General features: G+C 37.4%; 1 protein-coding gene across 8 annotated transcripts in view; it reads left to right on the forward strand.

The window, feature by feature from the left end:
• Nucleotides 1-20,449, forward strand: part of APP (amyloid beta precursor protein) — a 227,244-nt gene that overhangs the window by 62,768 nt on the left and 144,027 nt on the right. For all 8 annotated transcript variants that reach the window (XM_021708509.1, XM_021708507.1, XM_008049940.2 and 5 more), the window contains exons 3-4: nt 1,858-1,970; nt 3,984-4,177. In XM_021708509.1, the coding sequence (XP_021564184.1) occupies nt 1,858-1,970; nt 3,984-4,177 (307 nt within the window). The remainder of the gene's footprint in view (nt 1-1,857; nt 1,971-3,983; nt 4,178-20,449) is intronic.

A 20,449-nucleotide genomic window follows, 5' to 3' on the forward strand; every position in this document is an offset into this window, starting at 1 on the left:
GCCGACGCCACCACATCTTCCAAGGGACTCCCCAAAACTTGCAGGGGCTGGCCCCCCGCATTACATGTCTGAGCTAGAAACAAACTAAAGTGTAAAACACCTTTAGGGGAATGAAAAGTTTTCTCCTTCTCCTTTTAAGAGTCTTTATTGCTTTTTATGTTGCATTTCAGCAAATGTCATGTGTATTATGAAAGAAAATAATTCAGTTCTGTCTTCGTTGGTGTAGGGGCAGCCTGTATGCCTTTCTTCATGGGTTTATATCTGTTCTTGCATGTCTTGCCTGAGGGATTACAGCGGCCTGTTTGGTGGTTTCCCGGCTTTCATGGTCTCGCTATACTGGTCCATACTTCACCTGATTACAGAGTTTATCTGAAAAGCAAGCTTTTGGCGTATCTGCCTCCAGAATGGGGTCTAAGACTTCAGATTCTTTAAAATTGGAGTTCAACATATTTCCCCAGTATTCTTTATTTCTGGGCTCCCTTTTCCATTTGCCTTGTGTTCCAGCCACAATTGACTACAAATATGCTTTGCTGTTTCTTTATTCTTTCTTTGCACAGCAACTTCCCTTATTTTGAAGGACAATTTGCTACCCATCCATCCATCCATCCATCCATCCATCCATCCATCCTTCATCCATTCGTTATCTACCCATCCATTCATCCATCTATCCACTCACCCACCAATCCATATGCCATCATTTATCCATTAATCTATCCACCCACCCACCCACCCATCCGTCTGTCATTCATTCATCCATTTATTCATCTGTCTATCCAACCTCCCATCCATTCATCTGTCACTTACCTATTCATCCATCCATCCATTAATTGTTGTCACGTTTGCCAAAACTGGGCTAGGGATTGTGGGATTAGACACTCTGCTTACATCATGGAGCATCCATTTGCTTTCCACATGACATATTGCTGTTCATTCTTTTAGAATCATCTCTAATGTTATTTTTTTATTTGAAGTCTTGCCCTGTGCACCCTAGCAGGTTTGTTCATTAACTATGTTGGCCTGGCACTTTTTTTGTCTCTATTAAAGCATTTAATTTGTTATTTCATCAACAGATATTAATTACCTACTGTGTGTAGAATCTGTGCTAAAAGACAGAAATACTGTAGTGAACAAAATAAATAAAAATTCAATGTATAGCATACATAGATTGTAATTATCCATTTTTCACCCTCATTAGAGTTTATGTAGTACTTTATGTAATATCTTCATATCTTCAGTACTAGAAATGCCTAGGTATAATTTGCGTGTTATACATTTTCTTTAAAAATATAACAAATCTGAGTAGTTTTATAATGCAATTGAATTAAACTCTCTGGTTTATGTGTTATGTAAATATACATGTATTTATATAGATAAAGTACATGTGCATATATAGATTTCTTTTTTTTTTTTTACTTAGGAAGTAGAAAAATGCTAAAATTTCTATTAGTTTGCAAACAGTTTGAAATGTCCAAGAATGAGTGCTAGACAATAATATTTGTTGATTCTGCTCAAATGACTACCTAGACGATGTCAATGTCTATATTTTACCCTGTGGGCATTAAATGGTAATTGAATCACTAGTTAAGCAGTTTTTATAGGATGCACTTAAAGAAGATTTCCCTTGCAACATGTAGGAAATATTTTAGCCATCCAGGTTGTTGGCAAGGAACTGGGTGGCTTAAGAAGTCTGGACTCCACATTCTACCAGTATTAGAGCCTTGATTGGGTGGCGCATGGATGGAAAAGCTGTATAACTTGTCTGAAGTCCACCTAACCTGTCTTTGCTTTATGACATCTCTGTGGTAAGACCACTGTGATTCACATGGAATGACAGGAAGTGGTTTTCCTTTCTTTCAGTTGGTGAGTTTGTAAGTGATGCCCTTCTCGTTCCTGACAAGTGCAAGTTCTTACACCAGGAGAGGATGGATGTTTGCGAAACCCACCTTCACTGGCACACCGTCGCCAAAGAGGTACCAGCCCATAAATTCTTTCTTATTGTGAAGTGAAGATTTCCTGGGGACATAGCTAATGACATTTTAGACAGTATTTTGCAGGTAATACCTGTGTTGATAAGCAAATTCTTAAATAAACAACAACACTACTATCTATGTCCTTTTTTTTTTTCAGTAGACTTTTTAAGAGCACTTTCAGGTTAGCAGTAAAATTGAATAGTAAGTACAGAGAATTCCCATATACACCATGTGTCCACACAGGCACAGCCTCTCCTATTCATGAGTATTCTTAGTATTCTTACATAGTCAAAAGTAGGACCCATTTAATTAAGATTTATTGTATACTTGTGTCATGTTTTGCAACACAAAACTATAATCTTTAATAATTATAACTTTAAAATTTACCCTTCAAAAATTATGTTTTACTCACCTGTTGTTTTTTTTTTTTTCATTTTGTCACATACAAACTTTTTATAATTTAACCCTTTCCCCTATCATCTTGGTAAATGCAGTGGTGCACCAGGGAGGTAGCATAAAAGGTACAGTTAGAATTCAGTTTCCAAGTTATGCCATCCAATTTTGTATTCGCCGGGCCATGCTACTACCTTCATTTTTTCACATTGGGTGAGTCTGTACTTAGCCCTTTGCTAACCTCTGTTTTGGCTATGCCAGTAAAAGATTTGAATAAGACAATTAGCATGAAAATGTAGTATGACTTTTGAGGGATGACCACCTTCAAAATTGCCTTTTCCCTTGGATACAATGTTTTTCTAATATGTGTATGTAGTTTATCTGTGGTGAGATCAGTCTACTAAAATTAGGCTCCTTCATCTAGCTCAGTAGTTCTCCACTGGGTACAATTTTACTCCCTGTCCTTCCCTGGGAACATGTCTGGAGACAGTTTTGGTTGTTCCAACTAGAGGAGTTGGTGTTGCTGGCATCTAATGACTAGAGACCAGGGGCTCTGTTAAATATCCTACAGTGGACAGAATAACACCCCTCACCTTCAAGAACTTCCAGTCCAAAACATCAGTAGTGCTAGGGTTGAAAAAACAAATTTAGCTTTGCTTAACCATTGTATCATATAGTCTTAAAGCTGTTAGGCAGAAAATACCAAGGAAGATTTAATACTATTTTGGCTTTTATAAAATAATATATTCTGATTCACTGTGAAATAAAATTTTCTGTATATAAAAATGTGTTTTGGAGGCCTGAGAGCTTGCTGAGCCTAAGAAAACAAACCATATGATTTGAAGTCCATCTGGTAACCTCATTTTTTAATTTCTACTGAGTTTTCAGAAGAAAAATTTTTTGTTAGTAAGAAACAAAAGTGACTCCCATAAGGTCAAAATATATTCTGTAATATTTTCATTGTTTATCTATATGTGTTGAGTTATTAATCTTTCATCACCAGTGGATGCTTTCAGAGTTTTGTGTTAATCTAGAATTGTGTAAATTTAGTAAATCCTAGGAAAGCAAAAAGATACTGAAGGGGAAATCTCTAATGGCCACAAGTTCTGATTCATAGTGGCTGCAGGGAATAATGTCTTCTTTTCCTTGGATTGTTATTCAAGAAGTGAGCCTAGAGAGTTAGAATTTTCAGAATAAGGCAAGTCCAAGCCTTACTTCTATAATGGAGATGGGGGGGGGGTGTACCTGAAACTTTCACAACTTCCTGATGCACTAATCAAACTAGAAAAAGCATTAATTCTCTGGTATCTATTCACCAGTGCAGTCTTCCTCAACATGTTATTTCCCAGTTAGTTTCCATCCCAATTGTTTTCATAAACCTCTGTTATCTAACATCTTGTTCTTTTAAATAAATAACAAACATAAAAAAAGATAAGAGTGCCGAAATAACCTATACTAAAGAAACCCTGTTAATAAATCTGTTCAAAAAGCAAATGATTGTAAAACTGGTCCCTAACATATTGGGTCTGGGTGCTGATTCTTATATTTGGGGCTTTTTTTTTTAAACAATGAAATACATCTACTCTGCCATCTTCTTTGTTTTCTCCTTACCCTTTGTAGACATGCAGTGAGAAGAGTACCAACTTGCATGACTATGGCATGTTGCTGCCCTGTGGAATTGACAAGTTCCGAGGGGTAGAGTTTGTGTGTTGCCCGCTGGCTGAGGATAGTGACAACATCGATTCTGCTGATGCAGAAGAGGATGACTCAGATGTTTGGTGGGGCGGAGCTGACACAGACTATGCAGATGGGAGGTAAGGTGGCCTTTGTGTTTGGTCTCTTAGATGTTGATATATCTTGTGTATAGTTTTTGTACTCCTTGATAAATGTCACTTTCTGTTTATCACTAAAAAGATCTCTGCCTATTCCCATCAATGTTTGCTGTTATGGTAAAAAGTTTAACCCTAAAGTCCTGTTATGATTATGGCATACTGTTTAATGTGTTGATCAACCGTTACAGTTACTTTTAACAATTTTATCTTAATGAAAATCCCACTGATATTATAGCAGGTTATTGGTAGTTCTAACAGGGAGTTGAAACCTGAAATGAATGATATGACATTCTAATTTGGTCTTTAATTTAGAAATATCTTAAAACACTACCTGGAATTGTCAATCACTAACTCAATGTGAATTTTTGTTAAGAAAAGTTTGGTTTGGGGTTTTCATTTGTGTGTGGGGGGGGGTGTTATTTTTTGCCTTTTATTATCTTTTCCTTCATAACTGAAAACAGAGACATTCATAAATGTTAATTTTTTTTAACTGTCTTTGACTTCACCATTGTTAAGAAACCTCTTTTTCCCTTTTTTTCATGATCTTAATTCCATAATTTGTTATCTGATTTCCACTCTTAATTGAAGATAAACATCTATGTTCAAATCACACAATTATAAAATTAGAATCTTTGGGTTAGAAATGCCATCTGCTTCGGTCATCAATTCCGTGTTGTGCTGTCCCCCCAAAGGTAATGATTGTTTCACTGTTCTTTTTCCTTCTGTATCTCTCCAATGTTCCCTAGTGTTACAGATTTCCAAAAAGAACCTTAGATTAAAACTGTAAGACTTAACAGTTATTAATATAAAGTTTTTGACTTTGATTTTTCTGCACAGATATATAGTGTATATTTTAAAATATATATAATATACATATTATTAAAAAATAATGTTAAAGATATTCAAGAATCTGTGCACTCACAAACCCTAGTGCTGTGTGTGTGTGTGTGTGTGTGTGTGTGTGTGTACGTGTGTGTGCGCGCGCACGTGCGCACACATGTGTGCTTCTTTTTAGTGCTTATTGCCTAATTTTATAAGGACTCTCCTTTTGTTAGTTAGGCTCTTTGGTGTTCCCTTTTTACCAGGTGTAAAATGCTAAACATAAAGCTAAACAAATAAATTTCAAAAGATGAGAGGAAGAAGTAAGCAAAACAGAAGCTATATGCTTGCCAATATTTCTATATGCTTGCAAAAGTCGAAAGCTAAATAGTTTAGACTCTCTTTCTCTCTGGACAGGAAACATCAGTGGTGCAGGATTTGCCTGTGGGAAATCTGAGCTTTTTTTCCATGGCATTAATTAACTGGCTTCTGTGCCATGACCAGTTCCCATACCCGTATCCCACATGCCAGGTATAGCATGTTCACCAGCTTGAGTTGAATTGGCTCTTTGTTTAAAAGTGGAATTGCCTGGTTCTCATTGTTTTTTGTAGCCTCTTCATAGCCTTCCTCAGTAACATCTAGATTTGAAAGTTTCAGAGTGATTTAAAAAATTTTTTTTTGACACTAGGGTTCTTTGATCACATGATGCAATACATCTCGAATTAAAAAGGGAAATTTCAAGCTGGACAGCCAAGTTCTGTATTCATGGGCTATTGGATGCTTGATGTGATCATTTCTCCTTACTGAATTGACTATGTACTTAGTAAGCAACCCATACAATGGCAAGTAAACTAAGAAACATGTCTGGTGTTAAAACTCTACAGCATGGGATATCCATTGTAGTCCTGTATCAATGTTGGTGACCTGCTGTTCATGATCATTCATATATAAGGGACTTTGGGAAATTAAAAGTGGGCATTTTCACTTTATCCTAAGAGTTGTACCAGGCCCTCTTTCTCATTGAACACGTTTTATGTGTCTTATAAAAATTCCTTTTTTACTGGGAATACATTTCAATGTGTCTAGATCTTTTCTTCCTACATTCCTTCCAACATACAGACTCAATTGCAAGTATTACTTATATCATATCTTAGGTAATCCTGTTAACCAGTGGCCTTTCCTTTTCCTACATTGCTTCTCATTCCTGAAAATAGGTCCTCAGGGCTTCCCATACTGGCCTTGAGTCCCTTGTTTATTTATTACTGTTATTCCCTACCTTTTTTGAGGTCCAGCTCTCTGGTTATACCACTCCTCTCTGTCCTCATTGTTAAAATCAAACATGGGGTGCTGAGTTTTTTGTGTGTTTGTTTTGAATTTATTATATTATGTACTACAAGGGCAACCATATAGTTTATTATCTAAAGCAGTTAGAATACTAGGAGCACAGCCATAAGCTGAAAAACCCAAGCAAACTGGGCCATATGGTCACTTGGTCTATTTCTGTCTTCAGTGATATCATCGTCCAAGTCAATATCCAGTTGAAATGCTAGCCAGCTCCTTCCTAGTTCCCTCCATTTATATCTCATTTCATCTACCTGCAACACAGCCCTTAGACTCTGTCATCCATCAGATATACTGCACTCATAGAGTTTCTAGTTTTGACATTCCTCTCTGGTCATGATCTTCTCTCATAATCATCTCCCTAATTCAGGCTTTTAGTCCATTATACTCCCCCCCCCCCAGAATGGAATCAATGAATAACCATTCTCACCAATTCCATAGAACATCCTGGACTTGATAATACCCTTCATACTTTCTAAACATTTTTGTCAGTTCCCCATATCTAGGAAAAATTAATTTCTTCCTTTAATCGCTTCTGGGGTTTCTTAGGTATCAAATCATGTTACCCTACCAGTTAATTCTATTTCTTATTCATGCTGTAACATCAGCTGGGATCTTAGTGTTACCAGATGTACCTGATTATCCCTATTTGACGACCTATCGACTTCCATATGGCAGTTGATCCAAATCAGCTTCATTCTCCCTGATTCGCAGCATCACCCTTCTTCATGCTCTGCAACTGACCCCTTCACATCATCCATTGTAAATTTCTTCAGTGTGGTACCTGGCATTTGGCAGACACCCAGTTCATGTTTGTTGACTAAATTAATGAATTTCTCCCCCAAACTTAACGTTTCTCATACCTTCTTCTATGCCTTTGTGTCTTATCTTTTCTTTTATGATCATGTTCCATCTGGGCTCTTGCTTATCTTCTCTTCCTTTCTTGTTATGTTTTCTGTCTTCCTTATTATTGGCACCTCCATCTCTACTGACAAACATGTCACTGTTTGAATTCAGAGAATCGTTTATTTTCTTCTAAACTAATTTCTTTGATTACCCCTTACTACACCACTACCTTCCTTTTTTGTTATCCTTGTATTTTTTGGTGTTCTTATGGGATTCCTTTGTACTTTGACTTTTATTCTCATTACTTGGAATTAATGGTACCCCCACCCTCCCCCTCAGCCCTCATCCATTCTCTTCCCAGATACTTCTTTCCCTTCCTTAGTAATCTCCCTACCATGTGTTTCCGATCCTGTTGACACTTGGTAGGATAGATTTGAGGGTTTCTTCTGCCTGTAGAAAAGTCCAGCTTCTCCAGCAGGTTATCCAAAACTCTCCATTTATTGGTCTCAGCCTGCATTTTCAGCCTTAGGTATGTGCATTGCTCTGTTTACTGACACCTCAAAACCTTTGGCCTTTTCTTTCTCTAGGCTTTGTTGCCAACATTCTGCCCCTTCTGGAATATTTTTCCTTTTTCGTAAATGGAGTTGACACTCAAAAACAATAGTTGTCAGTTCTAAAGTACTACATCTTACATGACCTTTCAAAATCCTATATGTTTTTTAATGTTCACCTGAAAAGATGCATTCTTTACAGTCTTGACAAATGACTTCCTCTCCTATGCTACCTTTGCTTTGCCTTTGTTTTTGTTTTTGTTTTTTTGTTGTTGTTACTGTTTTGAGTTGGAGTTGGAGTCTTACTCTGTTACCCAGGCTGGAGTACAATGGCACTATCACTGCTCACCATAGACTTGGCCTCCTCGGCTCACATGAGCCTTCCACCTCAGCCTCCTGAGTAGCTGGAAACTACAGGCATGCGCCACCATGCCCAGCTAGGTTTTTGGGGTTTTTCTGTAGAGACGAGGTCTCACTATATTGCCCAGGCTGGTCTTGAGCTCCTGGGCTCAAACAATCTTTCTGCCTTGGCATCCCAAAGTGCTAGGATTACAGGCACAAACCACAATGCCCATGTGCCTTTGTATTCTTATAAGACTCATTCATACCATAACTTACTTCCAGTTAGTTGTAGTCATATTTCTTTTTATGTGATAAAATCCAAAGTACAGTTTACTTGCCTGATATACCTTGCACATAGGTGCTCAATAAATATTAACCAAATTGAATCATATATATTTAAACATAGTAAAATGAAACAGGTAAATTTAATTTTAACATGCTTTGGTTAATCTAACATATTCCAAATATCATTTCAACATGTGACCACTATGAAAAAGTTAATAAGACAGTTCACGTTCTTTTTTTGTTTGTTTCTTTTATACTAGGTCTAAAAAATCTAGCATATATTTTAGCACAGCAAATCTCAATTCAGATTAGCTGCATTTCAAGCATCTGATAGTTGTATGTGGTTAAGAGCTACCATTTGGGCAGCGTGGCCCTCGATTACTTGAAATTTCTAGTCCCTCCTTATTATCCATTAAGACAAATGGTTTACAAGGGGGGACTAAAAACCCCCAGAATTTATTTGTAAAAAATTGCATATTTAGTCTTACACGTTTAAACTTTAGTTACCTTCAAAGTACTCTCCATTTGATGCAATACACCTATTGAGATGCTTTTTCCACTGCCAAACTCATCAGTTTTGATGCCTCTTGGCGTTTCTGCCATTTTGGTTGTACATCTTCCACATTATCAAAACATTTCCCTTTGAGGACTTACTTCCTCCAGGCAAACAAAAAAATAGTGCTGAGGGTGAGATCACATGAATAGGGAGGGTAGGGCATGGGGGTCATGCCATTTTTGGGCAAAAACTGCTTAACACTCAGTGTGATGTGAGCAAGTGTGCTCATAAACCACCCATCTTGAAGTGGGCAAATGTGCTGCTCAAGGACTTTCCAAAAAAGATTTCCTGATGTCGAACGAAGCCTCTCACAACAACACTAGCTGGCATACTGATGCCAATGGATTCCTAGAACACTGACTTAGCTAGCTGGGAAAGTCTGTACTACAAAGGAGCCCACCCTCCAAAAGAGAATTCTGGTTATTTTGGGGCCCCCTTCACATATAGCCCACTAGTAGTATGTTCTGAGATTGAGCCATGTAATTTTTCTTTTTTTCTTAACAGTTTATATTTTTAAAATAAAAAAAAATCGGTTTGGATTTCATATAATTAGATACCAAGAGACTTGGATCATTTCATTTGCGAATTGTTGTTTCTGTAGCCCTGTTGGCAAGTATGGTTTTTTCCTCATCTGGCAGAGGAAACGGGCAAAGCAAGAGAGGTATTGCATCACTGACCCACACACAAGCTGGGCTCCTGCCAGCTGGAACAAGCTCTCCTTTGACACTTGAAATGCAGAATCAGAATGGGAATTTAACACACCTGACTTAAAAACTTCCCCGGGCACTCTGTATGACAATCTGTGAAGAGGGAGAAAAGAAGAGGAACTTTAATCTTCCTAAAACGAAATTTGATCCACAGTTTAATGAATTTTGTTGGTTGGTAGTTAATGAGACTTTTCTTTCTCTTTTTTTTGAGTAGGAGTCTCACTCTGATGGCCAGAGTGGAGTACAGTGGCACACTCACGGCCATCCCAGCGTTGACCTGCTGGGCTCCAGCGATCCTTCTGCCTCAGCCTTCCAAGTAGCCAGAACTACACGCGCATACTACCTTGCCTGGCTAATTTTATTGATTGATTGATTGTAGAGACGAGGTCTCATCGAGTTGTCCTGGCTGGTTTTGAACCCGCAGGCTCAGGCAGTCCACTCACCTTGGCCTTCCAAAGTACTGGGATTATAGGCTAAGCCATGGAGCCCGGCCTTTGAGACTTGTTTTGGTAGAAGATGAGTGTTTTCCTATTGCTAAGGAGGCATTTAGAGAAACATTCCTTGTGGAATGAGCTGTTTTATAACATCATTGAAAAAGAAATAAGGCTAGCACATGGCTCACAGCTATAATCCCAGCACTTTGGGAGGCTGAGGTGAGAGGATTGCCTGAGCCCATGGGTTCGAGACCAGCTTGGGCAACTTGGTGAGACCCCCCCCCCCATCTCTACAATAAATCAAAAAATTAGCCGGGCGTGGTAGGGCATGCCTGTAGTTCCAGCTACTTCGAAGGCTGAGGCAGAAGGATCACCTGAGCCCGGCAGGTCGGCGCTGTGGTGGCTAGGAGTGTGCCACTGCCCTTCAGCCTAGGTGACAGAGTGAGACTCCAACTCAAAAAAAAAAAAAGAAAGAAAGAAAGAAAAAGAAAAAAAATTTAATATAGGCAAAACACGTAGTGTTCCAAAACTTTATTTGGTAAATAGCTCAATATGTATTGCTCAAATGTTGTAATGGTTATATTTCCAGACCACCCTCAAATGCCTACTTGTTTGATCGTTTTCTGCCCATCATGGTTGAGAATTTTTTTCCATGGGAAAATTCATTTGGAAAACTAACTTTTAAGACCAGCCACATGGCCCGTCTAGACCTGGGAGTGGAGTTCTTAGGCGCTGAGCTTCCCCTTGCTATTACTGCGAACCGACAGAAACTATGTGGTCCTGCCATGCAGGCACCTGGAATATATCCATCTTACAGATACTGATTCTAGGTTTCAAATACATCTCTATTTAGATTCTATTATATCATATTTCTTATATTTGTAGTATCCTTAATTGTTGTAAAAATGTGATACATTCCAAACTTTGACAGCTCATAATTTTATTGAAGAGAATATAGTCACCTTCTCTCCATAATTTAAACATATTTTTCAACTTTGGATTTATAAGCATCTATTTTAGTGATCAATCCAATCTTCTTTTTTCCCCTTTTTCCTTGTACAAGGTGATGCAAAAATAACCTGACTTATCTTTTTGAAGGCAGACTCCTTGTAGCACAGACTTCTCCTACTAGGTAAACATTTTAACAATCCTGGCATCAGTGTACCAGTTAGCACTGTTGTGAGAGGCTGCATTTGACTTCAGTGAATTTTTTTTGGAGATGCGTTGAATACGTTTGCCCATTTCATGTTGGGTGATTTATAAGCACACCTGCCCACACTGCTCTTGAGTGTTAGGCAGTTTTTGATCAAAAACATGCCCTACCCTCTGTATTCACCCAATCTTGCCTCTAGTGACATTTTTTTTTTCCTGGATGAAAAAAGTCCTCAAAGAGAAATGTTTTGTCAATGTGAAAGAGGTGAGGCAAAAAACTGCAGAAGCACTAAAAGGTATCAAAATCGATGAGTTAAAAAACTATTTTGAGTAGGGGAAAATGCTTTTTGAGAGGTGTATTGCATTAAATGGAGAGTACTTTGAAGGTAACTAAAGTTTAAACATATCAGAATACACAATTTTTTATAAATGAGTTCCAATTTGGAGGGGTTCCCCCCTCGCACATTATCTCTTTGTTTCTATAATGACCTTTAGGAGATTCCTGTCTTGGACGTTTGTCCATGTCTAAACCCTATCAGATAAGTTTGTTCATTTCTAAACTGTATCAAACATCATAGAATGTGTTGCATAAGCATCATAGAAGAGAAAAGAATACTGTCAACACATCATTTTAGTGATGGTGACTCATTTTTTTTGTCACAAAATACCGAGTGATGGTGTCCCTCTTGTCAAATGACTAAGTAGATGAGAATACCATATTGCCTATTTGTTCTTAGAAATATACTGCTCACAACCAAACTTTCCTTAAGGTTCTAGCCCTCTCTTGGAGAGGTGGATTCAACCTTTTTTGCTGATCTACTTTCTTTTCTAATCTAAAAAAAGAAGAGAAATATACTGCTTGCTCCCTTGTCAATTCTTGAGCATGAGAAAATACATCTACATTATCATCATCTGAAGAATCATGATCTAAGGTTTCACTTACGTGATCAGTTTCATTCATCTTCTGATCTATCTGATAATTAGTAAAATGTCTCCTTCTGTCAGTTTTTTCCTATTTGCCAATATGTGACAAATGAAAAACTCTTATTTTCAACTGGATTCAGTGAATGCCTCCAGACTTATTGTGATGATTTTTTTTTTTTTTGAGGTGGGTTCTCACTATGTTGTCCACGCTGGAGTGCAGTGGCTATTCACAGGTGCGGTCATTCCACACTGTAGTCTGGAACTCCTGGGCTCAAGTGGCCCTCCTGTCTCCTTCTCCTAAATAGCTGGACCTGTCCAGACTTCTTTCAAATCATCTTGAAAGATGATGCAATACTTTGGAAGCACAGCAATAAAAATGTGGTAATTTCACTATTGCTTCATCCTTTTAGGCAATTACATCATGCTTTTATTTTCATATTATTTGCTCTTTTTAGCACAGTTGGAAATAGTTGATTAATTATAAAATATTTCTTGGGATGATAAACATAGGCAAGTGTTACAAAATATAGGAAAAATAAGATCAAGATTCAAATTGTGTCTTAGATATTTGTAAAGTTTGAATAGACTCATGGTAATTACAAGCTAGAATGAGTTATACTAAATGTTTTTTTTTCCTCTAAGAAAGGGTAAAAGAAATATCAATTCTTATAAGTAGTTAGGACTGCTCAGAAAAAAACTCAAAATGTAAACTTGTGTCTGGTTGACCCTGACAGTATTCCCGGGGTTAACAGTCCATCCTACTTCTAGGAGTTTACATTGATTATGAGATCTGTGTGACTTGATACATGAGCACACTTGGCATAATTTTCTGCAAGTTAGGTGCTTGACAGATATTTGAGTTGAATTGCATAGCCAGTGCAGACATAGTCATGTTAACTCAAGGTTAACATACGTAATCAAAACTGATTGGTCTTTTAAAAAAATTAAGGAATGATATTTCAGACATACAATAATTAAGTGAAATTGCATCAGGTGTCTTTAAACCTATGGATACTGAGAAAACAAAAATGCTAGGGCCACAGGAAAATTTATAGAACTTCTTAGCATCATTACTATAGTTACTATTTAAATATCTTTTCATCATTTCAAAAGTAAACTCAATGGACTACAATAAAATGAAATTATAGTTACAAATGAAGGTAGGATTTATCTCTATTTGGGCTTTTGAGTGAAAGTCCATTCTTATTTGAACCAGCAAGTCTTTTTTGTTCCTCAGTGTCAAGTTGGAGCTCTTTAATAAAAATAACAGTTGGCAAACATTTCAGAAGATACAAATTATAGTCATGAGAGTAGCTAAAATTAACCATTGACAATTGTTCTGTGATTTAGGAAATGTATAAATATTCATTTAGAGCAATAGTTCTTAACTGGAGTGATTTCTCCTCAAGGGACCTTTGGAAATGTCTGAAGACATTTTTATTTGTCACAACATTGGGTTGGGGGGGCTGGGTTGCTACTGGCACCTGGTGGGTAAAGTCTGGCTCAGTGGCTCAGCCTGTAATTCCGCGCCTTTGGGAGGCTGAGGTGAGTGGATTGCCTGAGCCCGCAGGTTCGAGACCTGCCTGGGCAGCAAGACCTAATCTCTACAATAAATGAAAAAATCAGCCGGGCGTGGTAGCGCATGCCTGTAATTCTGGCTCCTTGGAAGGCTGAGGCGGAAGGATCGCCGGAGCCCAGCAGGTCGAGGCTGCGGTGGCCGGGAGCAGCCACTGCACTCCAGTCTGGGTGACAGAGTGAGACTCCAACTCAAAAAAAAAAAAAAGTCTGGAGCACCGCTAAACATTTTGCAACCTCACAACAATGTCGCAGTGTTGAGGTTGAAAAACACTAGTTTAGATGTTTCTTTGCTTTGGAATGCTAGTGAAACAGGTCTTCAAAAAAAGTTTTTTTTCATCCCAAACTTTTGTTTCACCCTTATCTCCTAGGGCCAAAAAAGCATATGCCCTAGGAGTAGTATGTCTCTTTTGTGCTATTGAGATGAAAGTATGAGATCAAAAAAAACCTTCTTCACTGCATTTATAGCCAAAAATGCCATCATCAAAATGTGCTGAAAAGCAGTGAAATTAATGCTTCTTGCTTTAGTAACTCTAATCATTATGTCAAATATTTTTCCTTCTATTAGTATCATTATTATACATTTTGACTACAATAAATACCAATACATTTTCTGGGACAAATTGATATTTTTTGTTTTGTTTTGAGTCAGAATCTCTGACTGGAGTGCAGCGGTACCCTCAAAGCTACTGCAGCCTTGACCTGCTTGGATCAGGTTATCCTTCCACCTCAGCCTTCCAAATAGCTGGAACTACAGGCACACACCACCCCACTTGGCTAATTTTTCTTATTTACTGTAGAGATGAGGTCTCGCCAAGTTGCCCAGGCTGGTCTCAAACTCCTGGGCTCAGGCAATCCTTTGCCCTCCGCTTCCCAAAGTGTTAGGATTACAGGCATGAGCCACTGCACCTGGCCCATCTATTGAAATATTCGGTGCATTTAGAGATATGGAAGACTTTCTCTGCTCAAGACATTTTACTGTTACATGTAATTTAGTATGATAATGTTTTTGACGGCTATGGATCAAGGGAAATAACTTCCGATTTAACTTTATTATAGTTGTGTGCTTTTCTAAGTATATATTTTTATTTATTTCTAGTTAAAATATAATGTTTTCCTATTTCACTGCTCTTATCATGAATTTTCCATTTCTTTTCTTCATATTCATCCTTGTCATGACTGTCAGACATTTTGTCTGATGCCAGTGCTCAGCATCAGGGGTGAAATCTTGGTCAAAATCATCAGTGCAGTTATTATGAGAGGCTTTTGTGTGCGCTCGATTTGTGGTTAGCATGGTGCTATATACTGTTGAAAGTCAATTTGATTATGGTCCTATGCTTCAAGAACTTTTCTCAGACAATAATAACAAAGCGGTATTATAGAAAGGGCATTTCACAATTGCATTATTTGTAGTTTGTGAAAATTTGTCATTCAGTCATGTGGAAGGTTATGCACATACCATCTTCCACTTAGCCAGTGATGCTGGAACCTTCATGGCCTTACCCAGTCAGCTCAGGCTGTTGTGAGAATGTATGTCTATTCATACTTTCTGGGTGACAGAGAAACAAAGAGAGGCTCTGTTTGACTATGTCTTCTTATTCGGATCTCTGGAGTTAAAATTCCTTGACTATATAATCTCAACTGCTCTTCTACCTTGCATTTTAAGAAAGTGGTATTAAATACACCATTCAGGAGGAAGGCCAGGTGCGGTGGCTCTTACCTGTAATCCCAGAATTTTGGGAGGCCGAGGCAAGAGGATTGCTTGAGCCTAGGGAGTTTGAGACCCATGTAAGCCACATAGCAAGCCCTTGCCTCTACAAAAAAATATTTTAAAGAATCTAGTCAATCATGGTAGCACACACCTGTAGTCCCAGCTACCTTGGAAGGCTGAGGCGGGAGGATTGCTTGAGTGTAGAAGTTTGAGGCTGTGGTGAGCTGTGATTGTGCCACTGTACTTCAGCCTGAGTGACAGTGAGACCCTGGATTTGAAAAAAAAAAAAATGCTCAAGGAAGAAAAAAATCTAACCACTTCAGAGAGTCACCAAGTGAATCATACAAAAGATAAATTGTGGCTTTCAATCTTTGCCAGTGGATGAGTCATATAAGAATGAATTTGATGAAACCGCTATGGCTTTGAGAAACAACTGTCATAATGCTGGGCTGGCAGCTTGTAGCACTGTTTGAGGCTGTCTGACTCTTACATTGAAGTAAGGGAACTAATTTGAAAATGATGAATAGAAGACTAGCAGGCGCTTGCATTTTCTCTTGAGAGAACTGGCTGCCAGTTCTGAGGTCTTAACTAGAAATGCTGAATTTCTGTATTTAATACACTTGGACTATGTGTACGTCAAGAAGAAAAACAAAACACTTTTAGAGCTTTAGCCATGACAGATGTGTGACCAGACCGGTGGGGTTTGTTTTGGTTTCGAAGCAGGTGATGGGTGGGAGGGGAGGAGCCTTCGCCATGCAGGGTTTGGGTTGCTGCCATCTGAGCTGCATCTGGTGATGAAACTGTGCTCATGAGACCTGATGGCACAGGCTGCCCCAGTGACAGGATATTGCTGAATGAGAAGGACTGAACACGATTCATTTGCAAGAGTTACTTGGAGGGTTGGATTATTCCTAAGGATTCTAAGCCACTGATGCATGAACTGCCCCCCGCTCCGCCCATGTCTTTTAGTTACTGTCTAAATTTTCTGGGTCACAAGATCATAGGAAAAGAGGAAGAAAATACAGATTGTTATGATTTTTTGAATCGGTTTCTGGCAACAGAACCCCCAAACATTAGTTTTTTTTGTTGAAACCAACATCTGGATATCTTTATCTTCCATGCAAAACCCCTAGTTTAGATGGGATTTGTCATTGTTACATGAACAAGTGGCACTTAATTAATCAAAACTTTGGCCTCAAAATACACATCTTAGCATATCAAGCCAAATATGGTTTGCTTTATTTGGGAGCCATGTGACTTAAACTAGTACTGATAACTTATCCCAAGGAACCCAGCATAATTATAAGGATCATTAGGAAAATAATTTAGAGCTTTTCAAAACGATTTTGAATAGAAGTAGAAACTAAACAAAATCTGTTCCAAGTCAGAATTAACTTTAGCTTTCTTTTTTGGTCTCCATGTTTACAAAGTAGCACTTGTAGTTTACAAAGTAATGTTGGAGTATTCTGTTTAAATGTAACATTGTAGATGGTGGATTTATCCCACTTCCCTGAAGCTGTGGTCACCTGATGGATATAGCCACACGCAATTTGGCGGCTTCCAGGTCTATTGATGTTTCATTCATTTTGAAGTGGTCCTAACTGGACCTTTCCTCCGTTCAAAGATTTGCTTCCCTATCAGAAAGCAGAATTATTTTCTCACTGAACCTGTAGCAAATTTTCTCTATGGAATGAGTCATTGGGAGAACAATTTTCATTAGTTATAACTCTGGAATGTACAATATTTAAAAAGAAATATTGCTTATTACTATCATACAGGTTGAACATCCCTAATTCAAAATCTGAAATGCTCCAAAATTAAAAACTTTATGAGTGCTGACATAATACCACAAGTGAAAAATTTCACACTTGACCTCATAGATTCAATGTATTCAAACTGTTTATGAACGTTATTAACAATATTGTATATCATTACATTCTAGCTATATGTATAAGGTATATATAAAAATAAATGAATTTCAGGTTTAGACTTAGGTTTCACCCCCCCCAGGTATGTGCAGATATTCCAAAATTCAAGAAAATCTGAAATCTGAAACATTTCTGGCACCAAATATTTTGGATAAGGGATACTCAGTCTGTAAATGCAGTACCTCAAACTGATTATGTAAAGTATTCAGTTTATTGTTAGTAGTTTTATTTGTAATGTTATTTTACAATGGATTCATTTGTTTTATATATTTACACAAGTAAATGATCATTTATTTGCAATTGAACAAATAAAAATTAAGTGATTTCTTCAGCTTTACATCTTATTATCTCTATTCATTTGTTATCAATTTAATAAGTAAGAGACATAGATGATTCGGATATGTTACTACCAGACATTTGAAGGTGCAATCTGATGGATATTTATGGTTGTAATTTATGCTGTCATGTAAATTGTTATAAAAAAGAACCAAATGTTGAACATATAATAGGCTATAAATGCTTATAGATTGACTAAATTGTTTTAGGAAAGTATAATGTATAATTCTGGAAGAGACTTGCCCAAGGATATTCAAAAATATAGCTTGGTGTTTGAAGTTACTTGAAAATAATGTTTATAAGATAGCACCATTTTATTTAAAGGACTAGTAATCCAAACTGTATAAATGATTTGCTATTATTAGTATCTCCATGAAGCTGACATTTTCTTTTGAGACTATTGTCTGCTCTTGATTGAATTTAGTCTTCCTACATTTTCTGCTTAGCAACCTAATTGCTGACCGATGTGAAGAGCGCTTACTCTCATTGTCAAACCATGTAGTAGGAGTTTGCTTTCTCCTTTCTATCAATTGTTTCAATACTGGTGGCCATGAGATTAATGTTGTTGAATACGAAAATGCAAGTGCATGTTAGCGAACAAACTGGAAAATGACATGAAGGAAAGGGCAGTCTTACACTTATGGTGATCTGATGATGGTAGGGCTAATCTGTATAAAGGACATAGTGTGAGGAAACAGACATCATTTGTAATAGGTGTATCCAAGTAGTTAAGGAAGGAGCGGACTTGTTAGTAAATAGGATGATCTTTGCTTCAAAAATATCATCAGAGGTTTAAAATGTTCTTTACCCTCATAGGATCCTTTTGAACCTGTTCCTTATCTCTAACCCAGGAAAAATTACAGTCACTTGTATCATAGCATTTGCTTTTAGGATTCTTAAAGATATGGACACATGTAGAATTGCTAAAATGTGCAGTGGACTTGTTCATAACACATAAATTGGTGAGAGTGCCAAATCCTAACCACTGGACCACCAGGGAGGGAAAATAATGCATACATTGGAATCATTAGTGGAGGCAGACCAGCGTGGGGTGTTTTCATAGGCAAATCACTCTCCTACTCATCAGTTCATGCTGTCAGATATAATAGTTCTCCTTGGGGCCCAATGACTAATTTCCCACCTTTGGTTTGATTGTCTTGACTATTATTAATATTTTTTAATTAGGTATGTTAACATTAGTGTAGGTCTTTTAATTATTATAATCAATAATAATAGACAGTGGCTTCTTAAGCACTTTTTGTCCTAGACAAGGTTGAGAACATTATTAAAATAAGTTTGGTAGTAACCAAATAATGATATTCTTTTATGAATTTAAGTATGTAGGAGTCTGGGTTTTTTTTTTTATTTTAGGGAAGCAAAAAAATAAGAATATATGATTTCCATGATTGGAAAATGGCCGTAAAAAATGAATGGAATTGATTTGGGCTCTTTTGGACATGTTAAATAGAAATGTAATAGATATTCAAAAAGTTGTAAAGTCATTCTACTTTAAACCTTCTCTATATATTTTAGGACCTTCATTTTTATATTTAAATTATATTTCAAAAGTGGTTTTAGAAAAATTATTATATCTTAAACTCTTAACTACTATATGTAAGGGAAGACACCTCAAAGGTTTAATCTTTCGTCTCCTAGAATATGCTATTCATTTGTTTCCCACTGTATATCCTTTGAATGTTAATCGGTTAGCCTCAAGTGGTTCTCAGGAGAACTTTATGGCAACTATTATTGGAAAATTGGAGCCAAGGGGTCATACACATGTCAGAAGTGGTAATGAAGCACTTTGGTTTTATGAAAATGTGTTTACAAGGTAGTCTCAGGATGACAACACTGCATTTAATGTAATTTAATGATGGTAGAACTATGTGTGCACAGTGGAGCAGGATGTTTAGACCACAGCTACAACATCTCAAGGTACCTAGTCCAGTTATATTCCAACCTCACTTACAGCTCATATTAGTGCTGAAACATACTTAGCAACACTTAGGCACAGACCATCCATAACAAGATGGCTTTTAAAAAATATTTTTAAATTGTCACAGGATATTTGGACATGTTTATGAGCTATATAGTGATGTTTTATTTGTTTTTTGAGTTGAGTTTTCCCTCTTTCACCTAGGCTGGAGTGCAGTGACATTATCACAGCTGACTGCAGCCTTGACCTCCTAGGCTCAGGAGATCCTTCCACCTCAGCCTCCTGAGTAGCTGGGACTATAGGCGTGCACAGGCTGATTTTTGTTTTACTTTTTTTTGTAGAGAAGAGGTCTTGATAGTTGCCTAGACTGATCTCAAACTCCCAGGATTAGTCAGTCCTCTAGCCTCTGCCTCCCAAAATGCTGGGATTACAGATGTGAGCCACCTAATCCAGCTCTGTATAATTTAATTTATAGTGACCAGATTGAGGTAATTTGCATAATCATCTCAAACATTTTTTCATTTCTTTATGTTGAGAACATTAAACATTCTTCTTCTACCTATTTGAAACTGTATCATATGTTATTATTAACTATAGTCATCCTATAGAGCTTTGGACACTGGAATTTTTTCCCCCAATCTAGCTGTAATTTTTTATTCAACACAATACCCTCCAGTTCCATCCATGGTGCCATGAATGACAGGATTTCATTCTTTTATGGCTGAATAATATTCCACTGTGTGTCTATGCCACATTTTCTTCATCCATTCATTCATTGTTGGTTATTTGAATTTATTTCATATCTTGGCTA

This window comes from Carlito syrichta, unplaced genomic scaffold (genome assembly GCF_000164805.1).
Source record: "Carlito syrichta isolate Samal-C Ts95f unplaced genomic scaffold, Tarsius_syrichta-2.0.1 Scaffold141855, whole genome shotgun sequence".
Taxonomy (NCBI): Eukaryota; Metazoa; Chordata; class Mammalia; order Primates; family Tarsiidae; genus Carlito; species Carlito syrichta.